Source organism: Loxodonta africana, chromosome 12 (assembly GCF_030014295.1).
Source record: "Loxodonta africana isolate mLoxAfr1 chromosome 12, mLoxAfr1.hap2, whole genome shotgun sequence".
Lineage (NCBI taxonomy): Eukaryota > Metazoa > Chordata > Mammalia > Proboscidea > Elephantidae > Loxodonta > Loxodonta africana.
In genome coordinates this window covers 84,297,225-84,316,953 of record NC_087353.1, presented here as the reverse complement: position 1 = coordinate 84,316,953, position 19,729 = coordinate 84,297,225, and the positions used below count along the sequence as shown (strand labels likewise).

General features: G+C 49.3%; 1 protein-coding gene across 4 annotated transcripts in view; it reads left to right on the top strand.

The window, feature by feature from the left end:
• Positions 1–19,729, top strand: part of GSG1L (GSG1 like) — a 275,751-nt gene that overhangs the window by 234,131 nt on the left and 21,891 nt on the right. For 3 of the 4 annotated variants that reach the window (XM_064295755.1, XM_064295754.1, XM_023558882.2), the window contains one exon: positions 6,886–7,053. In XM_064295755.1, the coding sequence (XP_064151825.1) occupies positions 6,886–7,053 (168 nt within the window). Of the gene's footprint in view, positions 1–6,885; positions 7,054–11,761; positions 11,820–19,729 lie in introns of all 4 variants that reach the window. The other variant, XM_064295753.1, reaches the window with a different exon arrangement.

The window sequence follows — 19,729 nt, the reverse complement described above, 5'->3', positions numbered from 1 at the left end:
TGTGCCAGGCATGTTATAAGCTGTGAGCTGTCTACTCTGGCCCCTGCTCTCCTCTGCCCTCCAAAGGAGGAGTTAGCTTCCCCATTTCAGGGACTAGGAAACAGGCTCAGAAATGGCCAAGTCAGTAGACGCTTAGCCTCAGAGGCTGCGAATTGCACACAGACCAAGGCTGAATTCAACCTGCTGAACTCAACCTGCCACAGTGTTTTCTAAAATTTGTACTAATTGCCAACATCTGAACAGGTAAAAATGTCAAAAATCCAGGTTTCTGGCTTCTCTTGAATATTGGAAGCTCTGACAATGCCTGAACTACATTACCACATGGCCACAGGCAGCTAAAGTTGAGTAGTGGCTCTCCTTTGGATGGGGCATCTGTTCTCCAGTTCACCCCAATCCCCACCACTCCCTATTGCCTTACACTTACGCCCGCTTTCCTCACCTAGTCACCTGCCTAATCCTGCAAGAATTTGAGTTTGTGACCTCTGTTTACACTGTCAACTTGTCAGCTTTCCTGGTGGTAGGGGAAGAGTGAGAAGCTAGTGCTGGATAAATACTTTTAATTTCTATCTTTCATTTGATTAAAATGGAGAAGGATGGGAAAAGGGCCCCTTCTACACACAGTGAAACCCCAATCCTGAGCATTTTCTGTGCAGACTGAGGGTAGTGGAACATCATAGAGTTAGAGGTTGTAAAAGCTGGAAGGCCCAGAGAGGTTAAGCAAATTGGCCCAGGCCACACAGCAAATGAGAAGCAAGCTGGGCCAGTCCCTGGAAGGTTCTTCTGCTTTCCTGGAGGTGCCTCTCTTTTTGCTCCACCTTTGTGGAATACTGTGTTCTCATTGCCACCTACCACTCTTCCCTTTCCCCTGCCCTCCAGTCTCCATGACCCTGTGGAAACAGCAGGCCAGCCACCTCCCTCAGGAGCCCAGGCTGCCCCTTCCCTCCTCTGCAGGGCTTGGTGCTTCAGCAAGCTGATCCCTTGGCTATGACCCTAGAAGAGCATTGGCCCCAAAGAGCCTCTGGAGAGAGATGTGTTTGCTGGTGTTGCCGCCTGCCAACAGGCTGTGTGATCAGCAGGAAGCACTCGCTTCTGCTCATCTCCCTGTAGGCAGGTGGCTCTGGCCTCCTTTTCTGCAAGATCAGGGTGGGAAAAGAGTGGTGTGGCTGCCCAAGGGGGCCTTGCTGGTCAGAAATGGACCAGCTGCGCCCCAGAACCTGCAGCCATCAGTTCCTTGGCCCATCAGCCCTCGGGCGCTGAGGGCGGCAGGGACTGAGCGTGTGGGTCTCACCTGCCCAGTCCAGGGACTCAGTGCCCTTCTGGTCTGAATGCATCAGAAGGTGGGCAAGGGCCACCTCCCTCAGTAATGAGCTACAATCTCCCCAGCAAGTAGGGTCTGAAGTAGATTTCAAGGTGGCATCCACGTGTCTTGAAATTCTGCTTCTCCAGTGTTCCTTGCCCCTGCTCCTGGGGCTCCCCAAGGGCAGAGAGGGGGTTGACAGCCACCCTCTCCTCTGTACCCTCCCCTTTTTTCCCCGCAATGTCCAATTTGCTCTTTACTCTGAAAACCAGGCCAACCACCCACGTACCTACTGCGCCAGCTCAGATATGCATGCTGCAAACACCAAAGGCATTCCAGCCCGAGGTTTTCAAATTGTGCCCTACGTGGGGTCTTTATGGGTCTACGGGCAAGGGGAATAGGGAAAATGAAGACTCACGGGTGTAGTCCCTCACCCTCACTAAAACTGGAGCAGTGTTTTATATATATATATATATATATATATATATATATATTTTTTTTTTAATCTGTTTTTATTTTCTGTGTTCATTTGTTCACTCACTCGTTCATTCCACAAATATTTACTGAGCATCTATTACATGCCAGGCTCAGTTCTAGGTGCTGAAGATAGAGCAGAGAACAAAATCAAGCTCCTGTTCTCATGAAGCTGACATTCTGGTGTGTATGGGGAGACAATCAAAAAAACAAATAATAAGAACTTCCACTCCTGGGAAGACAGAGTACATGTACTTTCCCCTATTCCTTCCACTAAGTATAACTAACCCCACTGGATATTGTATATAAAACAAAAGTAAAAAATTCTGAAAGCTGGAGGGAAGTTGGCAGACCAGCTAGGAACAACATGGTGGTGAGTGCCCTGCGTTCTCTGTTCGCCCCATGTGTGATGGGTGTGTCAACTTGGCTAGGCCATGACAGTGGAAAAAATGTAGGAGAAAAATCTTTGGAATCTAGAGCTTGACACCAAAAACATAAGAAAGAAAATTGATAAACTGAACTTTATCAAAATTAAAAACTGTTGCTCTGCAAAAGACCCTACTAAGATGATGAAAAGACAACCTGGGAGACAATATTTGTAAACTTCTTATCTAACAAAGGACTAGCATCTAGGATGTATAAAGACCTCCCAAAGCTCAAGAGTAAAAAAACCAAACAATCCAATTAGAAAATGGGGAAAAAACACGAACATGTATGTCATCAAAGAGAATACAAAGATGACAAATAAGCGAATAAAAAAATGTTCAACACCATTAGTCACCAGGGAAATGCAGACAAAAGGCACGATGAGATATCAGCACATACCTATCAGAATAAAACCAAAATCAAACCAAACCCATTGCTGTCGAGTTGATTCCTCGACTCATAGCGACCCTATAGAACAGAGTAGAACTGCCCCATAGAGTTTCCAAGGAGCGCCTCGTGGATTCGAACTGCAGAACTTTTGGTTAGCAGACATAGCTGCTAACCACTACGCCACCAGGGTTTCCACCTATCAGAAGAGCTAAACAAAACAAAACAAAAAACAGCAACAGCACTGGAAGCTGGCGAAGATGTGGAGAAACTCATACATTGTTGAAAAAGTTGTAAAAAATGGCTCAGTCTCTCTGGAAAACAGTTTGGCTGTTGCTTAAAGAAGTAAACATGCCAGTTCTACTCACCCCAGCAATTGCACTCTTATGTATCTATCCCAGAGAAATGAAAACTATGTGTACACAAAAACCTGCACATGAATATTCATAGAAGCTTAATGCATAACTGCCAAAATTGGAAATAACTCCGATATCCTTCAGTGGGTTCATGTTCAACAAATGGTGTTACTTCCATACCATTCCATGAAATATCACTCAGAGACATAAAGCAACGAACTGTTAATACACGCAACAATTGCGGTGAATCCACAAAGAATTATGCTGAGTCAAAAAAGCCAATCGCCACATACATACTGTCTGTTTATATCACATTCTTGAAGTGACAACACTATGGGAATGGAGAACTGATCAGTAGTTGCCAGGGCTTGGGAAGCAGGAGGGAAGTGGGTGTGGCTATAAAAAGTCAACAGGCGGGATCCTTGTGGAGATGGAATTGTTCTGCATCTTGACTGTCAATATCCTGGTTGTGATATCGTATATAGTTTTGCAAGATTTTACCATCGGGGGAAACTGGGTAAAGGGTACACAGGATCTCTCTATATTATTTTTTACAATTGCATGGGAATCTACAGTGATCTCAAAATACAAACCAAACCAAAACCCATTGCCGTCAAGTTGATTCCGACTCATAGCGACCCTATGGGACAGGGTAGAACTGCCCCATAGAGTTTCCAAGGAGCGCCTGGTGGATTCGAACTGCCAACCTGTTGGTTAGCAGCAGTAGCTCTTAACCACTATGCCAGCAGAGTTTCCTCAAAATACAGAGGTTCATTTAAAAACAAACAACGATAAATAATAGGAAAAAAAATACAAGAGAACGACAGAGTGTGATGAGGCTGTGACGAGATTAAATAGGAGAGCGAGGGAGGGGGGTGTCTTAGATACACAAGGAGGGCCCCACTGAGGAGGAGGTGACACTCAGGGTGAAAAGGCACCAGCCAGGCAAAGAGCCTGAGAAAGCTCAGAAAATAACAAGTCCAAGGCTCCACGGGTGAGATGGGGGTAAGTCTGTGTTTTTGAGGCATAGAAAGGAGGCCATGTGACTGGAGGGTGGGGAGCCAGAGGGAGCTAGCTCAGGGTGACATTTCATTTGAAAGAAAGGTCCTACGTCTAAACAGATGGAAAGGCAGGGATGTGGGCATTCCTTCCAGGTCCATCTCCCCTCTTGCCTGTCCAGCGATTGCCCCCCTGCTCTATACCTTCAGTGCCTGTTCTGGAGCCCTTGAGCTTTAGTGACCCTGTATGCTCCCCAGGAACTCCCCTTGAACTTCACCACCACTACAGTTTTTTTTGTTTTTAACTTTGCTAGGTCTTTAATTTGAATGCTTGGAAAGTTTCTGCTCCCTCCTCTAGGTTGGAAAGTTGGTCACAGTTAAGATACCTAGCAGTAAAGACTCACTTCAAAACTAACGTGAAGAAGAAGGGAATTTATAGAAAATAATTACGGGTTCCCATAATTGAAAAGTCCAGGGATAAAGGTTTTAGCTCAAGGATCTAGCTCCTTTTTGTGGCTCTCTTTTCCTTTGAGTTAGCTTTATTCTCAGGCCAAGTGGTAGCAAGTTGGTCCCCAGCAGCTCCTGGCCCAAATCTCACCAGCTTAACAATGCAGAAGAAAGATGAGCTTTGGCAAAAGTCCTGGGATTAAGACTCATCCTGACTTGGGTCACATGCCCATCCCTGAACCAGTTACCACTGCCAGAAGGAAACAACACTCTCATTGGCCAAACCTAGGTCATGTGCTCATCTCTAAAAGTTGAGGGTGGGGCAAGGCCCACCAAATTACATGGCCTGAGAGGAGGGAATAAATGATCAGTGTAGAATTGGGATGCTGCTACCCAAAGGAAACCCTGGTGGCATAGTGGTTAAGTGCTATGGCTGCTAACCAAGACGTTGGCAATTCGAATCCACCAGGTGCTCCTTGAAAGCTCTGTGGGGCAGTTCTACTCTGTCCTATTGGGTTGCTATGAGTCGGAATCGGCTCGAAAGCAGTGGGTTTGGTTTTTTTTTTTTTGGTTTTACCGAAAGGAAGAATGGATGATGATCAAACCAACCTAATAGATGTATACACTTGGAATTCCAGAAAAAACTTGCTTCTTCATTCTCCTTACTCAAGTTCCAAGTTCCCACTGAGCTAATTCAAGCAGACATCACAGATTAAACTAGAACCTTCTGCTTTGTTGTTCCGAAGAGAGTGTCTGATTGGACCAACTTTGGTCAGATGTTCAGCCCTTGGTCATCTATGGCCAAGGGGGTGCAAGTTACATACTAGGCCCGTTGGTGGATGGGGCAATTCTTAGAGAGGCCAGGCCTACCCCCAAAGCTGTCTCTTACAGACACTCAGGGCTTCTGGAAGATCTAAATTAGCTCCTTATTGTGAAAAAAAATTGGAGAATCTCTTCACTAATGGGTCTTCCAGTAAAGGAAATAGATGGTTCTTAAGGGTGCTTTTGAGAAAGGCTAAATATTCAGGTTTCCTTGTTTTTCTTCGACGGTGCCCTGAGCCTGACAGAAAGAAGAGCAGTGGGTGCTGGAGGTGGGCTGCACCTGACCATTGGGATGCAGGGTCAGTGATGTTCAGAGGCTGGTTGGGTGGGCAGGCTGCAGGGAGGCCTGAGGCTCTGAGACAGTACAGGGCTGGCAACAGCAAAACTGAGCCCTTGATTTGGAGGAAATCAGGTATCAAGGCAGAGTACAGGATAAAGAGACCCAGATACAGACCAAGTGTAGCTAGAGCAAGGCAGGTACCCCGCTTCTGGTACTAAATGTTATTGCACAGTCTTGGCCAGAGGAATCAGGCAGGAGGCCATTTCTGGAACAGGAATGGTCATAGAAGGACTAGCACCTGGCTGGCTGTCTCCTCACTCCATACCTCCCCTTCCCTTCTTTCCAGACTTGGACAGGTCAGAGTCTCCAGCATTGACCTGGCTCAACATACACATCAGATGAGTGTAGCCAAGAGTCCCCAGCTGTGGAGAGAGACAGTGTGGAGTAGCAAGCCAACAGATTATTGTAACAATATCCCAGAGGGAGAGCTTGGAAACCAAGTCATAGAGAAGTGGGTAGCGAAAATGTTAATAACAATAGTGATGATATTAACAATAGCAAACTTTCTTGAGTGCCTACTGTGTGCCAGGCACTGTTCTAAGATTTTTTAATGAATCATCTCCTTTTACTCATTCAACAACGCTATTATTATGTCCATTTTTCAGTGGACATGAGGAATATGAGCCAGAGAGGTTAAGCATCTTGCCCAAGATCACACATGAACAAAAGTAGTTTGTTGTTGTTAGGCACCATCAAGTTGGCTCTGATAGTGACCATATAGGACACAGTAGAACTGCCCCATAGGGTTTCCAAGGAGTGGCTGGTGAATTTGAATTGCCACCTTTTGGTTAGCAGCCAAGCTCTTAACCAGTGTGTCACCAGAGCTCATGAAAAACCAGCTTTTAGGATGTCTGGCCCTCTCTACTCCTGCATAATCAACTTGAACTAATCTTATGCTTTTTTCACTCTAACATCCCATGCCTCCTACAGTGTGGGATGCTCCCTATGGGCTGTGGCTTTGCCTATGCTGTTTCCTTTTCCTGGAATACACTTTCCCCTGGCAAACACTCACTTATCCTACAAGACCCAGCGTAAGCTTTTTTGTGTGCTGTGTAACTCTTCCTAATGACAGCCCCCTTGGGTGAAATGACTCGCCCTCTTCTTGCCTCTGAATAATGAACTCTTGTCATATCAGCATCACGTTGTACAGATAATTCTGCCTCCCAGAGCAGACTGAGTGGGGCAGAAACCATGTCTTATTCTTCTCTACTGCAGCACCTGCTCAGGGTCCTCCCTGGGAGGCAGCCATGCAGGAATGGATAAAGGTATGGTTTGGTAGGAGATTTACTATCCCCTGCCCACCCTCACTGTGGCATCTCTCTCCTGATCTCTTGGCAGCCTGGCGTGGGGCTCCTTTACCTGCTGCATGGCAGCCTCTGTCACCACGCTCAACTCCTACACCAAGACGGTCATTGAGTTCCGGCACAAGCGCAAGGTCTTTGAGCAGGGCTACCGGGAGGAGCCGACCTTCATAGACCCTGAGGCCATCAAGTACTTCCGGGAGAGGTCAGTGCACATGGGGTCACCTCCAGCCACCGCTGGGAATCTGAAGCCCAGGGCCTGGGCTCTGTGGCTACAGGGCCTCAGCCAAAAAGTGGAGTGGTCTGACAAAGGTTTTCTGGGAAACGGTGGGGAGGAAGACGCAGGCTGGGTGAGGCAGAGTTTGGACCACACTAGGCTGGACTATTTGGGGAATTTTAATGTTTTGTGGGGCATGAGGTTGCCTTGGGCTTGCGTGATCAAAGGCCTGAGAAGCCCAGAAGGGAACTAAGTTAGAGTGTTTTCCATTTGGCACTATGCTCTTAGGGCCATGACAGAAGCATAAATAGGCTGAACCAAGGTATCTTTCTTGGACTCTGTCACAGCACTGAGTGAAAAGAGAACCCAGCATTGGGACTGGTGATGGCTGCTAGAGGAGGAGGGCTCCTCAAGATTAGTAGCTACATCTGATCACCTGAGTCCTCAGAGCCCAGCTGGGAATAGAAGAGGTGACAATAAATGGTAGATAGATGAAGGGATGGATGGATGAGTGGATACATAGGTGGGTAGAGGTGTGAATGAATGTGTAGATAGATTAATGGATAGATGGCTGGATGGCTGGGTAAATGGATGGATGGCTGGGTGAGTGAGTGGATAGATGGATGGCTGAATGGCTGGGTGAATAGATGGATGGATGGACGGATGGATGGTTGGATGAACAGACGGACGGACAGATGGGTGGACAGACGGGTGGGTGGATGGGCAGATGGATGGACGGACGGACAGATGGATGGATAGATGGACAGATGAGGGAAGGACAGACAGACAGATGGCTGGCTGGCTGGCAGTATTTCAGAAGCTGAAGATATCCTTAGGCAGAACTCCTCCCAGACACCTTCTACTGATGAAGCTACTCAGAGCATCATCAGCCTGAGACCTGGGCTTTCTGAGCCCTTCCTCCCTCCCAGTAGTCCTGCTGTATCTGCCTCACCTTCTGCTCTTGTCCTTCTGGATCCATCCAAAGGCGTTCTTGTGGGCTAGCCACCACGGACTGCTCTCCAGCTTGGTTCTAACCTGCACCTCTTTAGCTGCTCTAGTGTCTTCCGGGCTGAGGGGGGCCACTGGGCCTGGTCACTCCTCAGCCCTCCTTCAGAACACCCTACATCCCCAGAGCAGATGTGCCTGTGTGCACAGCAGGTCCCACATCATCGCAGCATATGCTGCTCTATCTGAGCTCCATCTGCCTCCCAGGCTTGTCTCAGTCAGTGGTAGCAGAGGCAGGGAGAGGGCTGCACTGACTTTCGTCCTGGCCACACCCTAGCCTGTCCATCCTGAGCTCCTGTCCCTGTAGAATGGTATATCTGGGCCTGGAGCCCCCATGCTCTTCAGCTTTTCTTCCTGGACGAGAAGCGATGGTACAGCAGCCCGAGGTCAGAGTCAACCATCACAGCTAACATCTCTGAGGACTCCTTGTGTACTGGGTCCTGCGCCTGATGCACTTCACTTCACTGACAATGCCCTATGCAGTTAGTACTATTAGTCTCATTTGACAGATGAGGAAAACCTAGGCTCAGAGAAGTTAAGACACTTAAGGTTGCACAGTGCTGGAGGGGGAGTTAGGACCCAGGTCTGCATGGCTGTTAAGAGAAATAAAGAAAGTCAGAGCTGGCGGTGCCCTTGGAGATCAGGCCACCCAGATGGGAGAGGCAGAGGCAGAAGCAAAAGCAGGCAGTCCAGCTCGAGTCCACAGAGATGCTGCTGTGCCCGCTGGTGTCTGCTCAGCACTGGGGTTCTTATGCAGGCTGGGGCTTCTTACTACCACACATGTGACTCTCAGCTGGAGGGCTCTCTCTGACCCTGGGGTATCTGTCCACACATAGGCTCACTGGGACTCCAGGGCATTGATGCTCCTAGGAGCAGCCTTCAACCATCGGCTGGTAGAAGTTGGTGAATGAGGACCCCAGCTTCCTAAGCCCTTGGATGAGACAGCGCTGAGGCATGCTGTCCTCCCAGAGGTCTCCATTGGGTCCAGCCCCAGTTGCTTTCAGCAGAAACCTGGGGCCACCTCCCAAATACATGACCTGTACCCAGATCCCTATGACAGGGCCTGTTTCCAGGGCACCAGAATTAGACATACACTGATGCCTTCCAGGGAAACCCTGGCGGTGTAGTGGTTAAGAGCTAAAGCTTCTAACCAAAAGGTCAGCAGTTCAAATCCACCAGGTGCTCCTTGAAAACTCTATGGGGCAGTTCTACTCTGTCCTATAGAGTCGCTGTAAGTCGGAATCGACTTGATGGCAATAGGTTTGGTTTTTTTTTTTTTTTTGGTTGATGCCTTTCAGTGGCAGGGAACTGAAAAGCTTTCAAGATGATGAAGGTCAGAGTCTGAGAAGGGAAAGGGAGAAAGGAGGCGGTAGAGCTGGGCAGTGCTGAAGAGTTGGCCTCTCTGTGGGGCACGTGGAAGGGCTCCGAGCAGAGGAGTCACATGGTGGGGCCTGGCGGGACCACACAGGGACCTCTCTATTACAGACTCACCGTCTCTCCTCTGCCACGTGGGCCTCTTTTCCGTCCCTTGAGCACTCTAAGCTCATTTTCACCTCAGGACCTTTGCACTTGCTGTGCCCCTTGCCTGGAACCCTCTTCTTTCAGACCCTCACAAGGCTGGTGCACTCCTGTCTCAGCTCAGATGCTCCCTGCTCGGTGATGCCATCCTTATTCACTTGGTCTAAATCTGCACCCTCCCACCACCCTGTCCTCATCACTTTTTATCCCATTACCGTCTTTTCATAGCATCTGGCTCAACTGGACATTGTTTATTTCTCTTGTTTGCTAGTCTATTGTTTGTAGATTGTGAGCTCCATGATAGAAGGCTTTGGTTGTCTCGTTCCCCAGTCTATCCTGAGCACCTGCACTAGATAGACAGATGATGGATGGATGGATGGATGGATGGATGGATGGATGGATGGATGGATGGATATAGATGATAGATAGATTAGATAGGTAGATAGGTAGATTAGATAGATAGATTAGATAGGTAGATAGGTACATTAGATAGACAGACAGATAGATAGATAGATGATAGATAGCTGCCCTCGAGTCAACTCTGACTCATGGCAACCTTATGTACAACAGAATGAAACGCTGCCCAGTCCTGCGTCACCTTATGATTGCTGGTGTGTTCGAACCCTTCACTGAGGCTGTTGTGCCAGTCCCTCTCACCCGGGGTCTCCCTCACCCTCGTTGGTCCTCTATAGGCACATAGTAGGTGCTCATTAAATGATTTTTGGTGATTGGCTGAGTTTTCTCTTTGGAGATTTCCACCCTGACTTCCTCATGCCCTTTCAGCTCAAGCCTCCATCTAACAGATTCAGGTCCCAGCACCCCATTCCTAAGTCCTGGGAGAGATGCTGTGCCCAGCACAGGTAGACGTGCTATCAGCTGTTGTCCTGGGAGAGATGCTGTGCCCAGCACAGGTAGACATGCTATCAGCTGTTGTCCTGGGAGAGATGCTGTGCCCAGCACAGGTAGACGTGCTATCAGCTGTTGCCAGATCGGGATTGCCTCCTCAGCCCAGATGTGGAGAGGACACGTTCACTGGGAAGGTGGCATAGCCCAGGGCCCAGAGTAGGTGCTCAGTAAATGTTTATTGCAGGAATATGAGCAGCCTGATGTCTAAAACAGTTCAGTTAACCCTGTGGTCAGTTGTCACCTTGGCTGTGGGAGGTCCGCCTCCTCGGGCATCTGTGGGCAAATCGCACCTTCTATTGCTGAGGTAGACTACAACCTCTCTGTACCCCTCCAGCAGGGAGCTGCCATTTGTGGTGCCCCAATTTGCATGGTCCCTCACTGCTCAGGCCCCGGTGATGTGGGGGAAGATGGATGCTTCCCAGCATATGTGCAGAATATCATTTCACACGTTCCTAACTTGAACATTATGCAGAGGTTCATCAAATTTTATTTCCCTTCCCCTCCGAGGAGAGCATTTCAGCTTAGCTGGGCTGTTCTACTTATTTATTTATTTATCTATCTGGTGCCTTCCCTGCAAAGAGCTCAGAGCTCACAGAGAGATCTCCTCGAAGCTTTGCAGGCGAGCTCAGAAGCAGGGCTGAAATTCTGCATCAGCCAGTGTCCCGAAACTGCAGCCAGGGACACAAGGGAAAGACATCTGTGGCCCCACCTGCCCACGTTTACTACTTCCTGGGGGACAGAGGGTCCTGTGGAAAGAGCAGGGAGTTTGGAGGCCCCCAGATCTGAGTCAGGATTCCAGTTCTTTGCTGCTTTGTGACTTGGAGCCAGCCACTGAGCCTCTCTGAGCCCTGTTTCTTGTAACCCACAATGAGAGATTCTAGAGCTCTCAGGACCTTGGGAAAGCTCAAATGTGATAACCTATGTAAAGGGCTGGCATAGTGCCTGGCACACAGAGGACATCATATGTGTGTTCTGTGTGTGTGTGTGTATGTGAGAGAGAGAGAGACAGAGAGAGAGTTACTGTCGCCTGTGCTACTAATGCCTTCACTGGACCCAGGGTGAAGTATGACCTTGATAATAATTAGTTTAGGATGCAGATGGAGATGGAATTTTAGATAATACTGGTAAAAATCCTATCAATAACTACAGCAAATGCTTATATTGTGCTTACCCTGTGCTAGGCCGTCTTCTAAATGCTTTAGATGGTACTCAACTGATTCCCACAACAATCTGTGAGGTAGGTCTTATCATCATTCCCATTTTATAGATGTGAAATTGAAGCACAGAGAGGTGGAGTGACTTGCCCAAAGTCACACAGCTGGGAAGTGACAGAGCCAGAATTTGAACCCAGGCAGGCTAGCTCCGAGCCACCCAGTCATTCCCCTTGCTGTGCACCTCTCATGACTGATTAGTAAACTCTGCCCCACACTGAGGTAGGACCTGGGTCACAGGGTAAGGGTGGCGGGGGGATTCCCATCTGTGAGGCGTGAGTCAGGCCAGAGATAGGTCGTGGATGCAGAATGGGGGAATGGGATGATGTGTGTTATGGGAGAGGGCTGCTGGTCTCCCTTCCCCATGTGTCCCAAACCCAGCCTTCCTGTCAGTGGGGAAACGCTTGTGGGGGACATTGTGGATCCCACTTCATCTATGCCATTTGTGCTGTCCACCTGATTGAGGGTGCCATGGGATGAGGGAACAGAAAGCTCTTGAACCATTTTCCTCTCCTCACTCCACTGGTATCTTCTCTCATGGAGGCTGAGGAGTCTGAGGAGCCATTGGGCAGATTCTGAATGGGCTCCAGGAGTTTTGAAATATGGTAGTGTGTGTGTGTGTGTGTGTGTGTAGACAGAGAGGCCAGTATACAAGTGTGTTGAGGAGACCCTATACTCCCCTGACTCTGAGCAGCTTCACCTGTCCCAGCCTGAGAACCATTTGGAATTAAACCCTTACAACATTACCCTGGTGGGGCAGTGGTTAAGTGTTTGCCTGCTGACCAAAATGTCTGCAGTTCGAATCCAGCAGCAGCTCCTTAGAAACTCTGTGGGGCAGCCGGAGTCGCCTCCACGGCAATGGGTTTAGGTTTTTGGTAGCATCACCCTGTCTGGGGTTTGATTTTTTGGTACCATCACCCTGTCTGTTGTCCCCTAGAAGGGCATCTTAATGGAACCTCCGGGGAGGGGGGTGTAGTTTGAAAGCTGCCGAGTGAAAGGTAAATATTTGCAGATTGGTCTTTCTTGAATACTTTATGTTCAGATCTGGTTTAACAACATGTAGATGAAAATGAGACCTGTTGGATCGGACTTGCAGGGAATTCAGCCACAGCTAGACATTGCGCCTCCTTCACAGTGGCCGGATCGCCCTGTCAGGGCGCCTCTCTCTCTAGCCGGTCTCGCTCCGGCGCAATACTTGTTTGTTCATTTGCCTGCCTCCTTCGCATGCGCACTAGATGAGTGTCGCCACTCTGTCCCAGCACCTACAAGAAAAGGCTCAGTAAGTCACAGTGCTCATTAGGACTCATAATTAATTCTATTGTTAACAGGCACTGTTGCAAGTGTCTTGCCTGTGTGCACGCGTTTAGCGCTGTGGAGTGCATGAAGAAGTAGGCCAGGCTTTGTTTACTAGCTGTGAGTCCTCAGGTAAGTCCCTGCGCCTCTTTGAGCTTCAGTTTTCCTGGCTGGAAAATGGGCTAATGCTTATTCTTCCTTGTGAGGATAACATGAGATGACACAAGTTTCTGGCGCAAAGCCAGGGTCCCCCCCTCCACCCTTTCAGAGACCTCCCTGGGTACAGGGCGCCCCCTGCCTGAGGAGGGATCACGCTGCACACTGGAGACCCTTGGAGAATCCTGAAGGGCGCCCCCTGTCTGAGGAAGAGTCACACTGCACATTGGCGGTCTCGGAGAATCCTGCCTGAAGCTGTGCTGTTTGACCCCATTAAAAAAAAAAAAAAGTTGCCCTGGAGTTGATTCTGACTCATAGTGACCTTATAGGACAGAGTAAAACTGCCCCATAGGGTTTCCAAGGAGCCGCTGGTGAATTTGAACTGCGGACCTTTTGGTTAGCAGCTGTAGCTGTTAACTATGCCACCAGTAGTGCTTGGCCCCATGGTGGTTTTAGAAATTCTTAATTTGGGGCTGTGTTGTTAAAATCAGGAGATCTCATGTTAAAGATCGAGGTTTCTGGTTTCTCCTAAAAAAGCCAAAGATCTGGCCACGGTGGGCCTGCGTTCCTGTGGGGCACCCTTCACTAGAGCAGAGGAGCAGCTACCCCTCAGAGCCCTGGCTCTTGCATTATGTGCTTGGCCCCTGAAGCCCCCTGGCTCAGTCCAGTGGGCGAGACAGATGTGTGTGGGTGCCGTGGTGGGGATCACCGAGATGTAGCTGCAAGGCCAGAGCCATCAGTCCCACCCAGGGCAGGGGAGGTATAGGATAGAAAAGGCTTCACGGAAGAGACCCTTGAGCCAACTTTTGAAAGACACGTGAAGCATTCATCAGACCTACAGGTCTGGTGTGGGGTGGTGTGGGGTGGTGGTGGTAGCAGCTATTTGAATATTAAAAACCAGCTGCCATCAGGTGGACTCCAACTCATGGTGACCCCATGTGTGTCAGAGTTGAACTGTGCCACATACGGTTTTTACTGGCTGATTTTTCGGAAGTAAATCACCAGGCCTTTCTTCCAAGTCACCTCCAAGTGGACATGAACCTCCAGCCTTTCAGTTAGCAGCCAAGTGTGTTAACCATTTGCACCATCCAGGGAGTGAATTTATCTTCCCAAGATGGAGAGGAAACCCTCCCAAAGCCTCCTTCCTTCCTCACTGGGCTCTGAGGCCAACAGGAAGCATCCCAACCTCGCTCAGGGAGCTGGGGTGTGGACACAGTGGTGATTGGCCTGGAGGCAGCACATTGATCCGCAACCCCAGCCCTTCTCTCTCCTGTCAGTTGTAGGGAAACCGATTTGAAGGACTCAACTCTACTTCCTCACCACCCACTCGCTTCACAGCCCACTCCAGTCTGGTTTCCACTCCTCATTCCACCAAAGCACCTGGCGGCAGCCGCATACACACCCTCTCTGAATCGGCTCCCAAGATCCACTCTTCCTGGGTTTGATCCCCTCGCTGTTCCTTCTCCGTTTCTTTTATAGCCTTATCCCCCTCCTTGGCCTCCTCCTGGCCCTCCTTCTTCATTTGGTTCTGTGCTGATGCTCCCAGGGTCCCACTCCAGGCCCCCTTCTCTCCTCAGTCTACGTTATCTCCTGAGTCCACAGCCTCGGTGGCCATGCTTACACCAGGGACTCCCATGTCCACGGAGTCCTCTTCAGTCTGCCCAGCTCATGTCCACTTGCCTCTTCACGTTCCTCAAGATCACCTCAAATCAACATATCCAAGACTGAACTCATTCATGCCACTGTCCTCCAAGCCCAACCCCATTTCAGCGTCTTTCTCCGTCAACACTGTACTGTACAAGACCAAAATCTGCAAGTCCTTCCTGACCTTCCCGTCGTCCCCTAACCTCGTCAAATCTCACACATCCATTGGGTGTTCTCTCCATTAGCTGACTTCCCTTGTCCCCAGTGCCTTCACCTAGCTCAGTGCTTTGTCAGCGCCCCCCTGGATAAATCCAACAACCTCCTGAGTGGTCTTCCCACATCCATTTCCTCTTCTGATCAGTTCTCACAGCAGCCAGAATACCATGCAATATGCAAATGTGATCAGGGTAGCATTTCCCCCATCTTTCTGCCTAAAACATCAGAGTGACCTTCAAGGCCTCACATTCCTCACAAGGCCCTTGGTGATCTGGCCCTGTATCCTTCCCCCCACACTCCACACCCCCTGTTGGCCCGCCTCAGGGCCCAGATGAGTCATTCTCCTGGCCCCGGGGAAACCTCTGACTGACCCTGCTGTTCTCTGCCTGGAGAGCCTCCTACCTCCTCCCCTTTGTCAATTCCTAATCTGTCCAAATTCCCCTCCTATGTCACCCTCACAGCCCTGCCAACCCTCCCCACAAAACCTATCCTCGTTTTAATGTTGCCTTTGTTTCTGTAGGAGCCCTGGTGGCACAGTGGTTAAGAGCTCGTTCGGCTGCCAACAAAAAGGTCGGCAGTTCAAATCCACCAGCCACTCTTTGGAAACCCTATGGGGTAGTTCTACTCTGTCCTATAGGGTTGCTAAGAGTTGGAATCAACCCCATGGTGATGGGTTTGGGTTTTAGATTTTTGTTTGTGTAAGCCCACGGAGACAGGGATCCATGGCCACTCACCTTGTCACTCCCAAACAGTAGGCTGGATGGAGAGAGTGACAAAGAACAGAAAGGAAGATGTCTTTGGAGGGACCCCTTGGGTCTGTCCCTGGGCAGTCCATTAGACAAGGGTAACCTCTGCCCTCTGGAAGCTGCCAAGGTCCCACTTGCTTGGCCTCTTCCCCACATGCCAGCTGAGCTGACCAGCATCACACCTCGGGGTCTCCACTTTTGTGACTCTGCTCACTGCTGTGTTTCCTGTGTCCAAGTCTGGATGGTGGAGGGACTTGTGAGGCAAACCAAGTCTAGAGGTTTTCACATTGTCTGTGGAGCTTTCGGGGCTGGCAGGACCCGCTTAGAGGCTATTGAAGGTGGCAATGGGATGGGGGCCAGGGCTCCAGTAATGCTAGTGATTATTTGTATTTCCGAGTGAAAATTTCTAACTTATGCAGTTCTGAAAAGCATCTCAAGGTGCTAATATCTAGGTGTGTTTTTTTAGAACCCAGTATTGAAGAAGGGAGAGACAAAACTTCAAGCTGCATATAAAGACTAGACTGCAGTGTTGACACTGTGGGTAGCTGTATCTTTTTCTCTGTTATTTTCCAAATGCTTTTTATTATGATTCTATTACTCATAAAATAAAGAAAAAAAAAAAGAATCTTCTTAAAAAAACCATTTATTTCCTCCTATCTTGGAACGGCGCTTTTGATGTGATGTTATAGAATCTTAATTTACTAGATGTGGTCATTTATTTCCCCAAATTCTTTTTAATTCCATTGTCCATCCCATTGTAAATTGATCATGGAAAATTAATGTGCTCTTTGTCCTCCACAACTGTTGCCTGGATGTTTAACCTCTGCGATGTCTTCAGTCACGACTCCGACTTTCCCGTCTGTTTTCACTGTTGGAATATTACTTCTCGCTGCCTTACAGTCTGCCACTCCCTGTGAGGATCCTTTGAAATCACTGTTTATTCTTGAGAGAAGTGCAGCGCCCAGAAATTAAAGATGGCGCCGCGGAGGTTGCAGGACCTCGAGCAGGCTCACACGATTAGATTGCTGACCGACGCCATCATGCAAGGAAGGTGAAGAGCACACAGTGGTCCTGGAGGTGGAGAAACCACCAAAGGGATGTGGAAGGGACATTTGGGATGGATGGGCACTCCCTGGACACCCACATCTTCTCCTAAATACCAGACAACTGGAGGGAAGATGAGCGATGGAAGGGAGGTGCCTGGGAGGCTCGGAGGTAGTCCTCAGGCCCAACTGGCACCACTACAACTTCTCTGGAGATGCCCATATGCAACCAGGACTTGTGGGGAGGAGACTGGCTCCCAGGGCCCATCGGACGGCCACCTACAGCCACATGGAGGATGGCTGGGTTGAAGCTTAGTGGAGGGCCACATATTTCCAAGGCCAAAAACCAAAAACCCGTTGCCGTTGAGTTGATTCCGACCCATAGCAACCCTATAGGACACAATAGAACTGTCCTATAGGGTTTCTAAGGAGCAGCTGGTGGATTTAAACTGTTGACCTTTTGGTTAGCTGCTGAACTCTCAACCACTGTGCCACCAGGGCTCCATCTAGAGCCAAAGGCTCCTCCAACGTGACCTGCCAACCACCAGCATCGGCCTCACCTGGAAGCTTGTCAGAAATGCAGAATCTCAGGCCCCACCCCAGACCTGCTGAGTCAGAATCTATATTTTAAGAAACTTCCCAGGTGACTTGTGGACGCCTTAAAGTTTGGGGAGTGCTGGGCTGGGCCGCAGGACAGAGCAGATGCAGCCCTGGTCATGGGATCAGGAGATGGATGTGGCTAGCAAAGGCAAGGGGAAGAAGAAGGTCGTCTAGATAGAATGTGGTCCCCACACCAGTGCCCCTTTGTGAACATCGTTGGTGATAGATTAGAACTGCCCCATAGGGTTTCCAAGGAGCAGCTGGTGGATTCGAACTGCCAACCTTTTTGTTAGCCATATTACTTAACCACTGTACTGAACTTGAGATAAGCATTTAGAAACTATCATAGCAAGTTGGCATTGCTGGGACGTCCAAGCTTGCTGCTTGCATGTGTTTTTTTCCCTTTCATTTTCTAGTAACTCACTTGTGTTGTATTTTATAGAAGCACAGGTCCATGGTGGACTGGACATGAAGGCAGTTTGAGAGGCATAGCACATAGACTATTAGCACCAGGCAGTGGCTGGAGATTTGGGAAAGAGAAGCCAGCCTGGGGCCGGGGAAAGAGCTTGGCTGGCTTCGAAGATGCCACAGACTGGGCCTCTTGAGGTGGGCAACATGTCGGGAGCACTGTGTTGGGGAGGTCTGGGTGCCCAGCACCTATGCCGAGCACACCAGGGACAAGGCCTGCCCAGCTCCTGGCTGCCGATACCTGGCTTGCTGTGGCTGCATTCGGCCCTGGAATTATGCACACTGGTACTGTGGGGCTTCCCATGGAGACAAGACATGGGTTCTGTCCCATCCACAGAGGCTCCCTGTTCTGCCAACTGCTCTGAACACTTCTCTAGAAAAGAGTAAGCCCCTAGCCTCAGTCTTCCCAGTCTGCTGTGGATTACTCGGGACAGTGATGCGTGACCCTGCTGTCACCCCCTAGAGCACTGTTGGTACAGCTGCTGGCAGTTGTAGGAGAGCCAGAGCTGGCGGTTTCTAACGTCACCCTCCCTTAGGACCTCACAACCCAGGGTGTATCCAGGCTGGGGCTGGAGAATCCCCTGCCTGCTGGGGTGTCCGCAGGGAGCAATGGGAGCAAGCTACACTCCAGGGACATATCAACTAAGTTCGAGTCCCAACCCTGCACCAGCCAACTTTAGGGTGTGCCAGAGCTGGCCCCACGGGCTCACTGGGGCCCATGGTGCATACCTCTTCCCACCTCTGTGTTCAGGGGCAGGCGACTAATGCGTGGTAGCTTAAAGTCAGTCATGGTGGGGGCGTTTGCACCATGGAATTTGACAAACTGTGCAAATCAGAGCTCTTTTTTCTTTTGGTGAGCCAACTTGTTAACACTCGACATACCACTAAGCTTTGGGCAAGTTGCTAGTCTATCTCAGCCTCAATTTTCACATCTGTAAAATGGGAATGATAATAAGACTGACGATGATGGCGACCCTGTGATGAGCTATTTATTGGTTGGGATGTGGGTTTGAATGGGTATAAACAGATCCAACATAACAAGGGCTTAAAACATTTGACATTTATTTCTCACTGAAAAGTCTGAGCAGGTACATCTGTTATTGTCACCCCTCCCGGGACACACAGCATCAACTCAAGCTTAGCTTTCACTCTTGACTCTCCTGTCTCCAGTTAGGGGTGACTCTGTGTCTCCAGGGGCAGAAGGCGGTACTGTGACACACTGGGGGTCCCCTCTGCCCTAAATCCAAAGGTTTTTGATTCTTTGAAGCCTTTTTCTGCTTCATCCGAAGGGTCCCTTTTCTGAGGACATCACAGTGGTTTCAGATCTAAGTGACTGAAGGGAAGAAAGGGGGTGTGTGCGTTTAGGAAAGCAGAGTAATGAAAATATTAAAATTAATTGTCCCCCATGTTGGGAACCATGAGGTGGAAGTGAATGTGGAGTCACAGAGTGACAGAGCTTAAAAGGCCCCCAGAGTCTTAAATGCTAGCAGGCAGCCATCTAAGGTGCATCAATTGGTCTCGACCCAAGTGGAGCAAAGAAGAATGAAGAACACCAAAGATAAAGAAAGACACAAGGTAAATATGAGCCCAAGAGACAGAATGGTCCATATAAAACCAGAGACTACATCAGCCTGAGAAGGAAGAACTAGATGGTGCCCTGCTACAACTGACGACTGCCCTGACAGGGAACACAACAGAGAATCCCTGACGGAGCAGAAGAACAGTGGGATGCAGATTTCAAATTCCTGTAAAAAGATCAGACTTAATGGTCTGACTGAGACTAGAGGGACCCCAGAGGTCATGGTCCCCAGACTCTCTGTTAGCCCAAGTCTGGAACTATTCCTGAAGCCAACTCTTC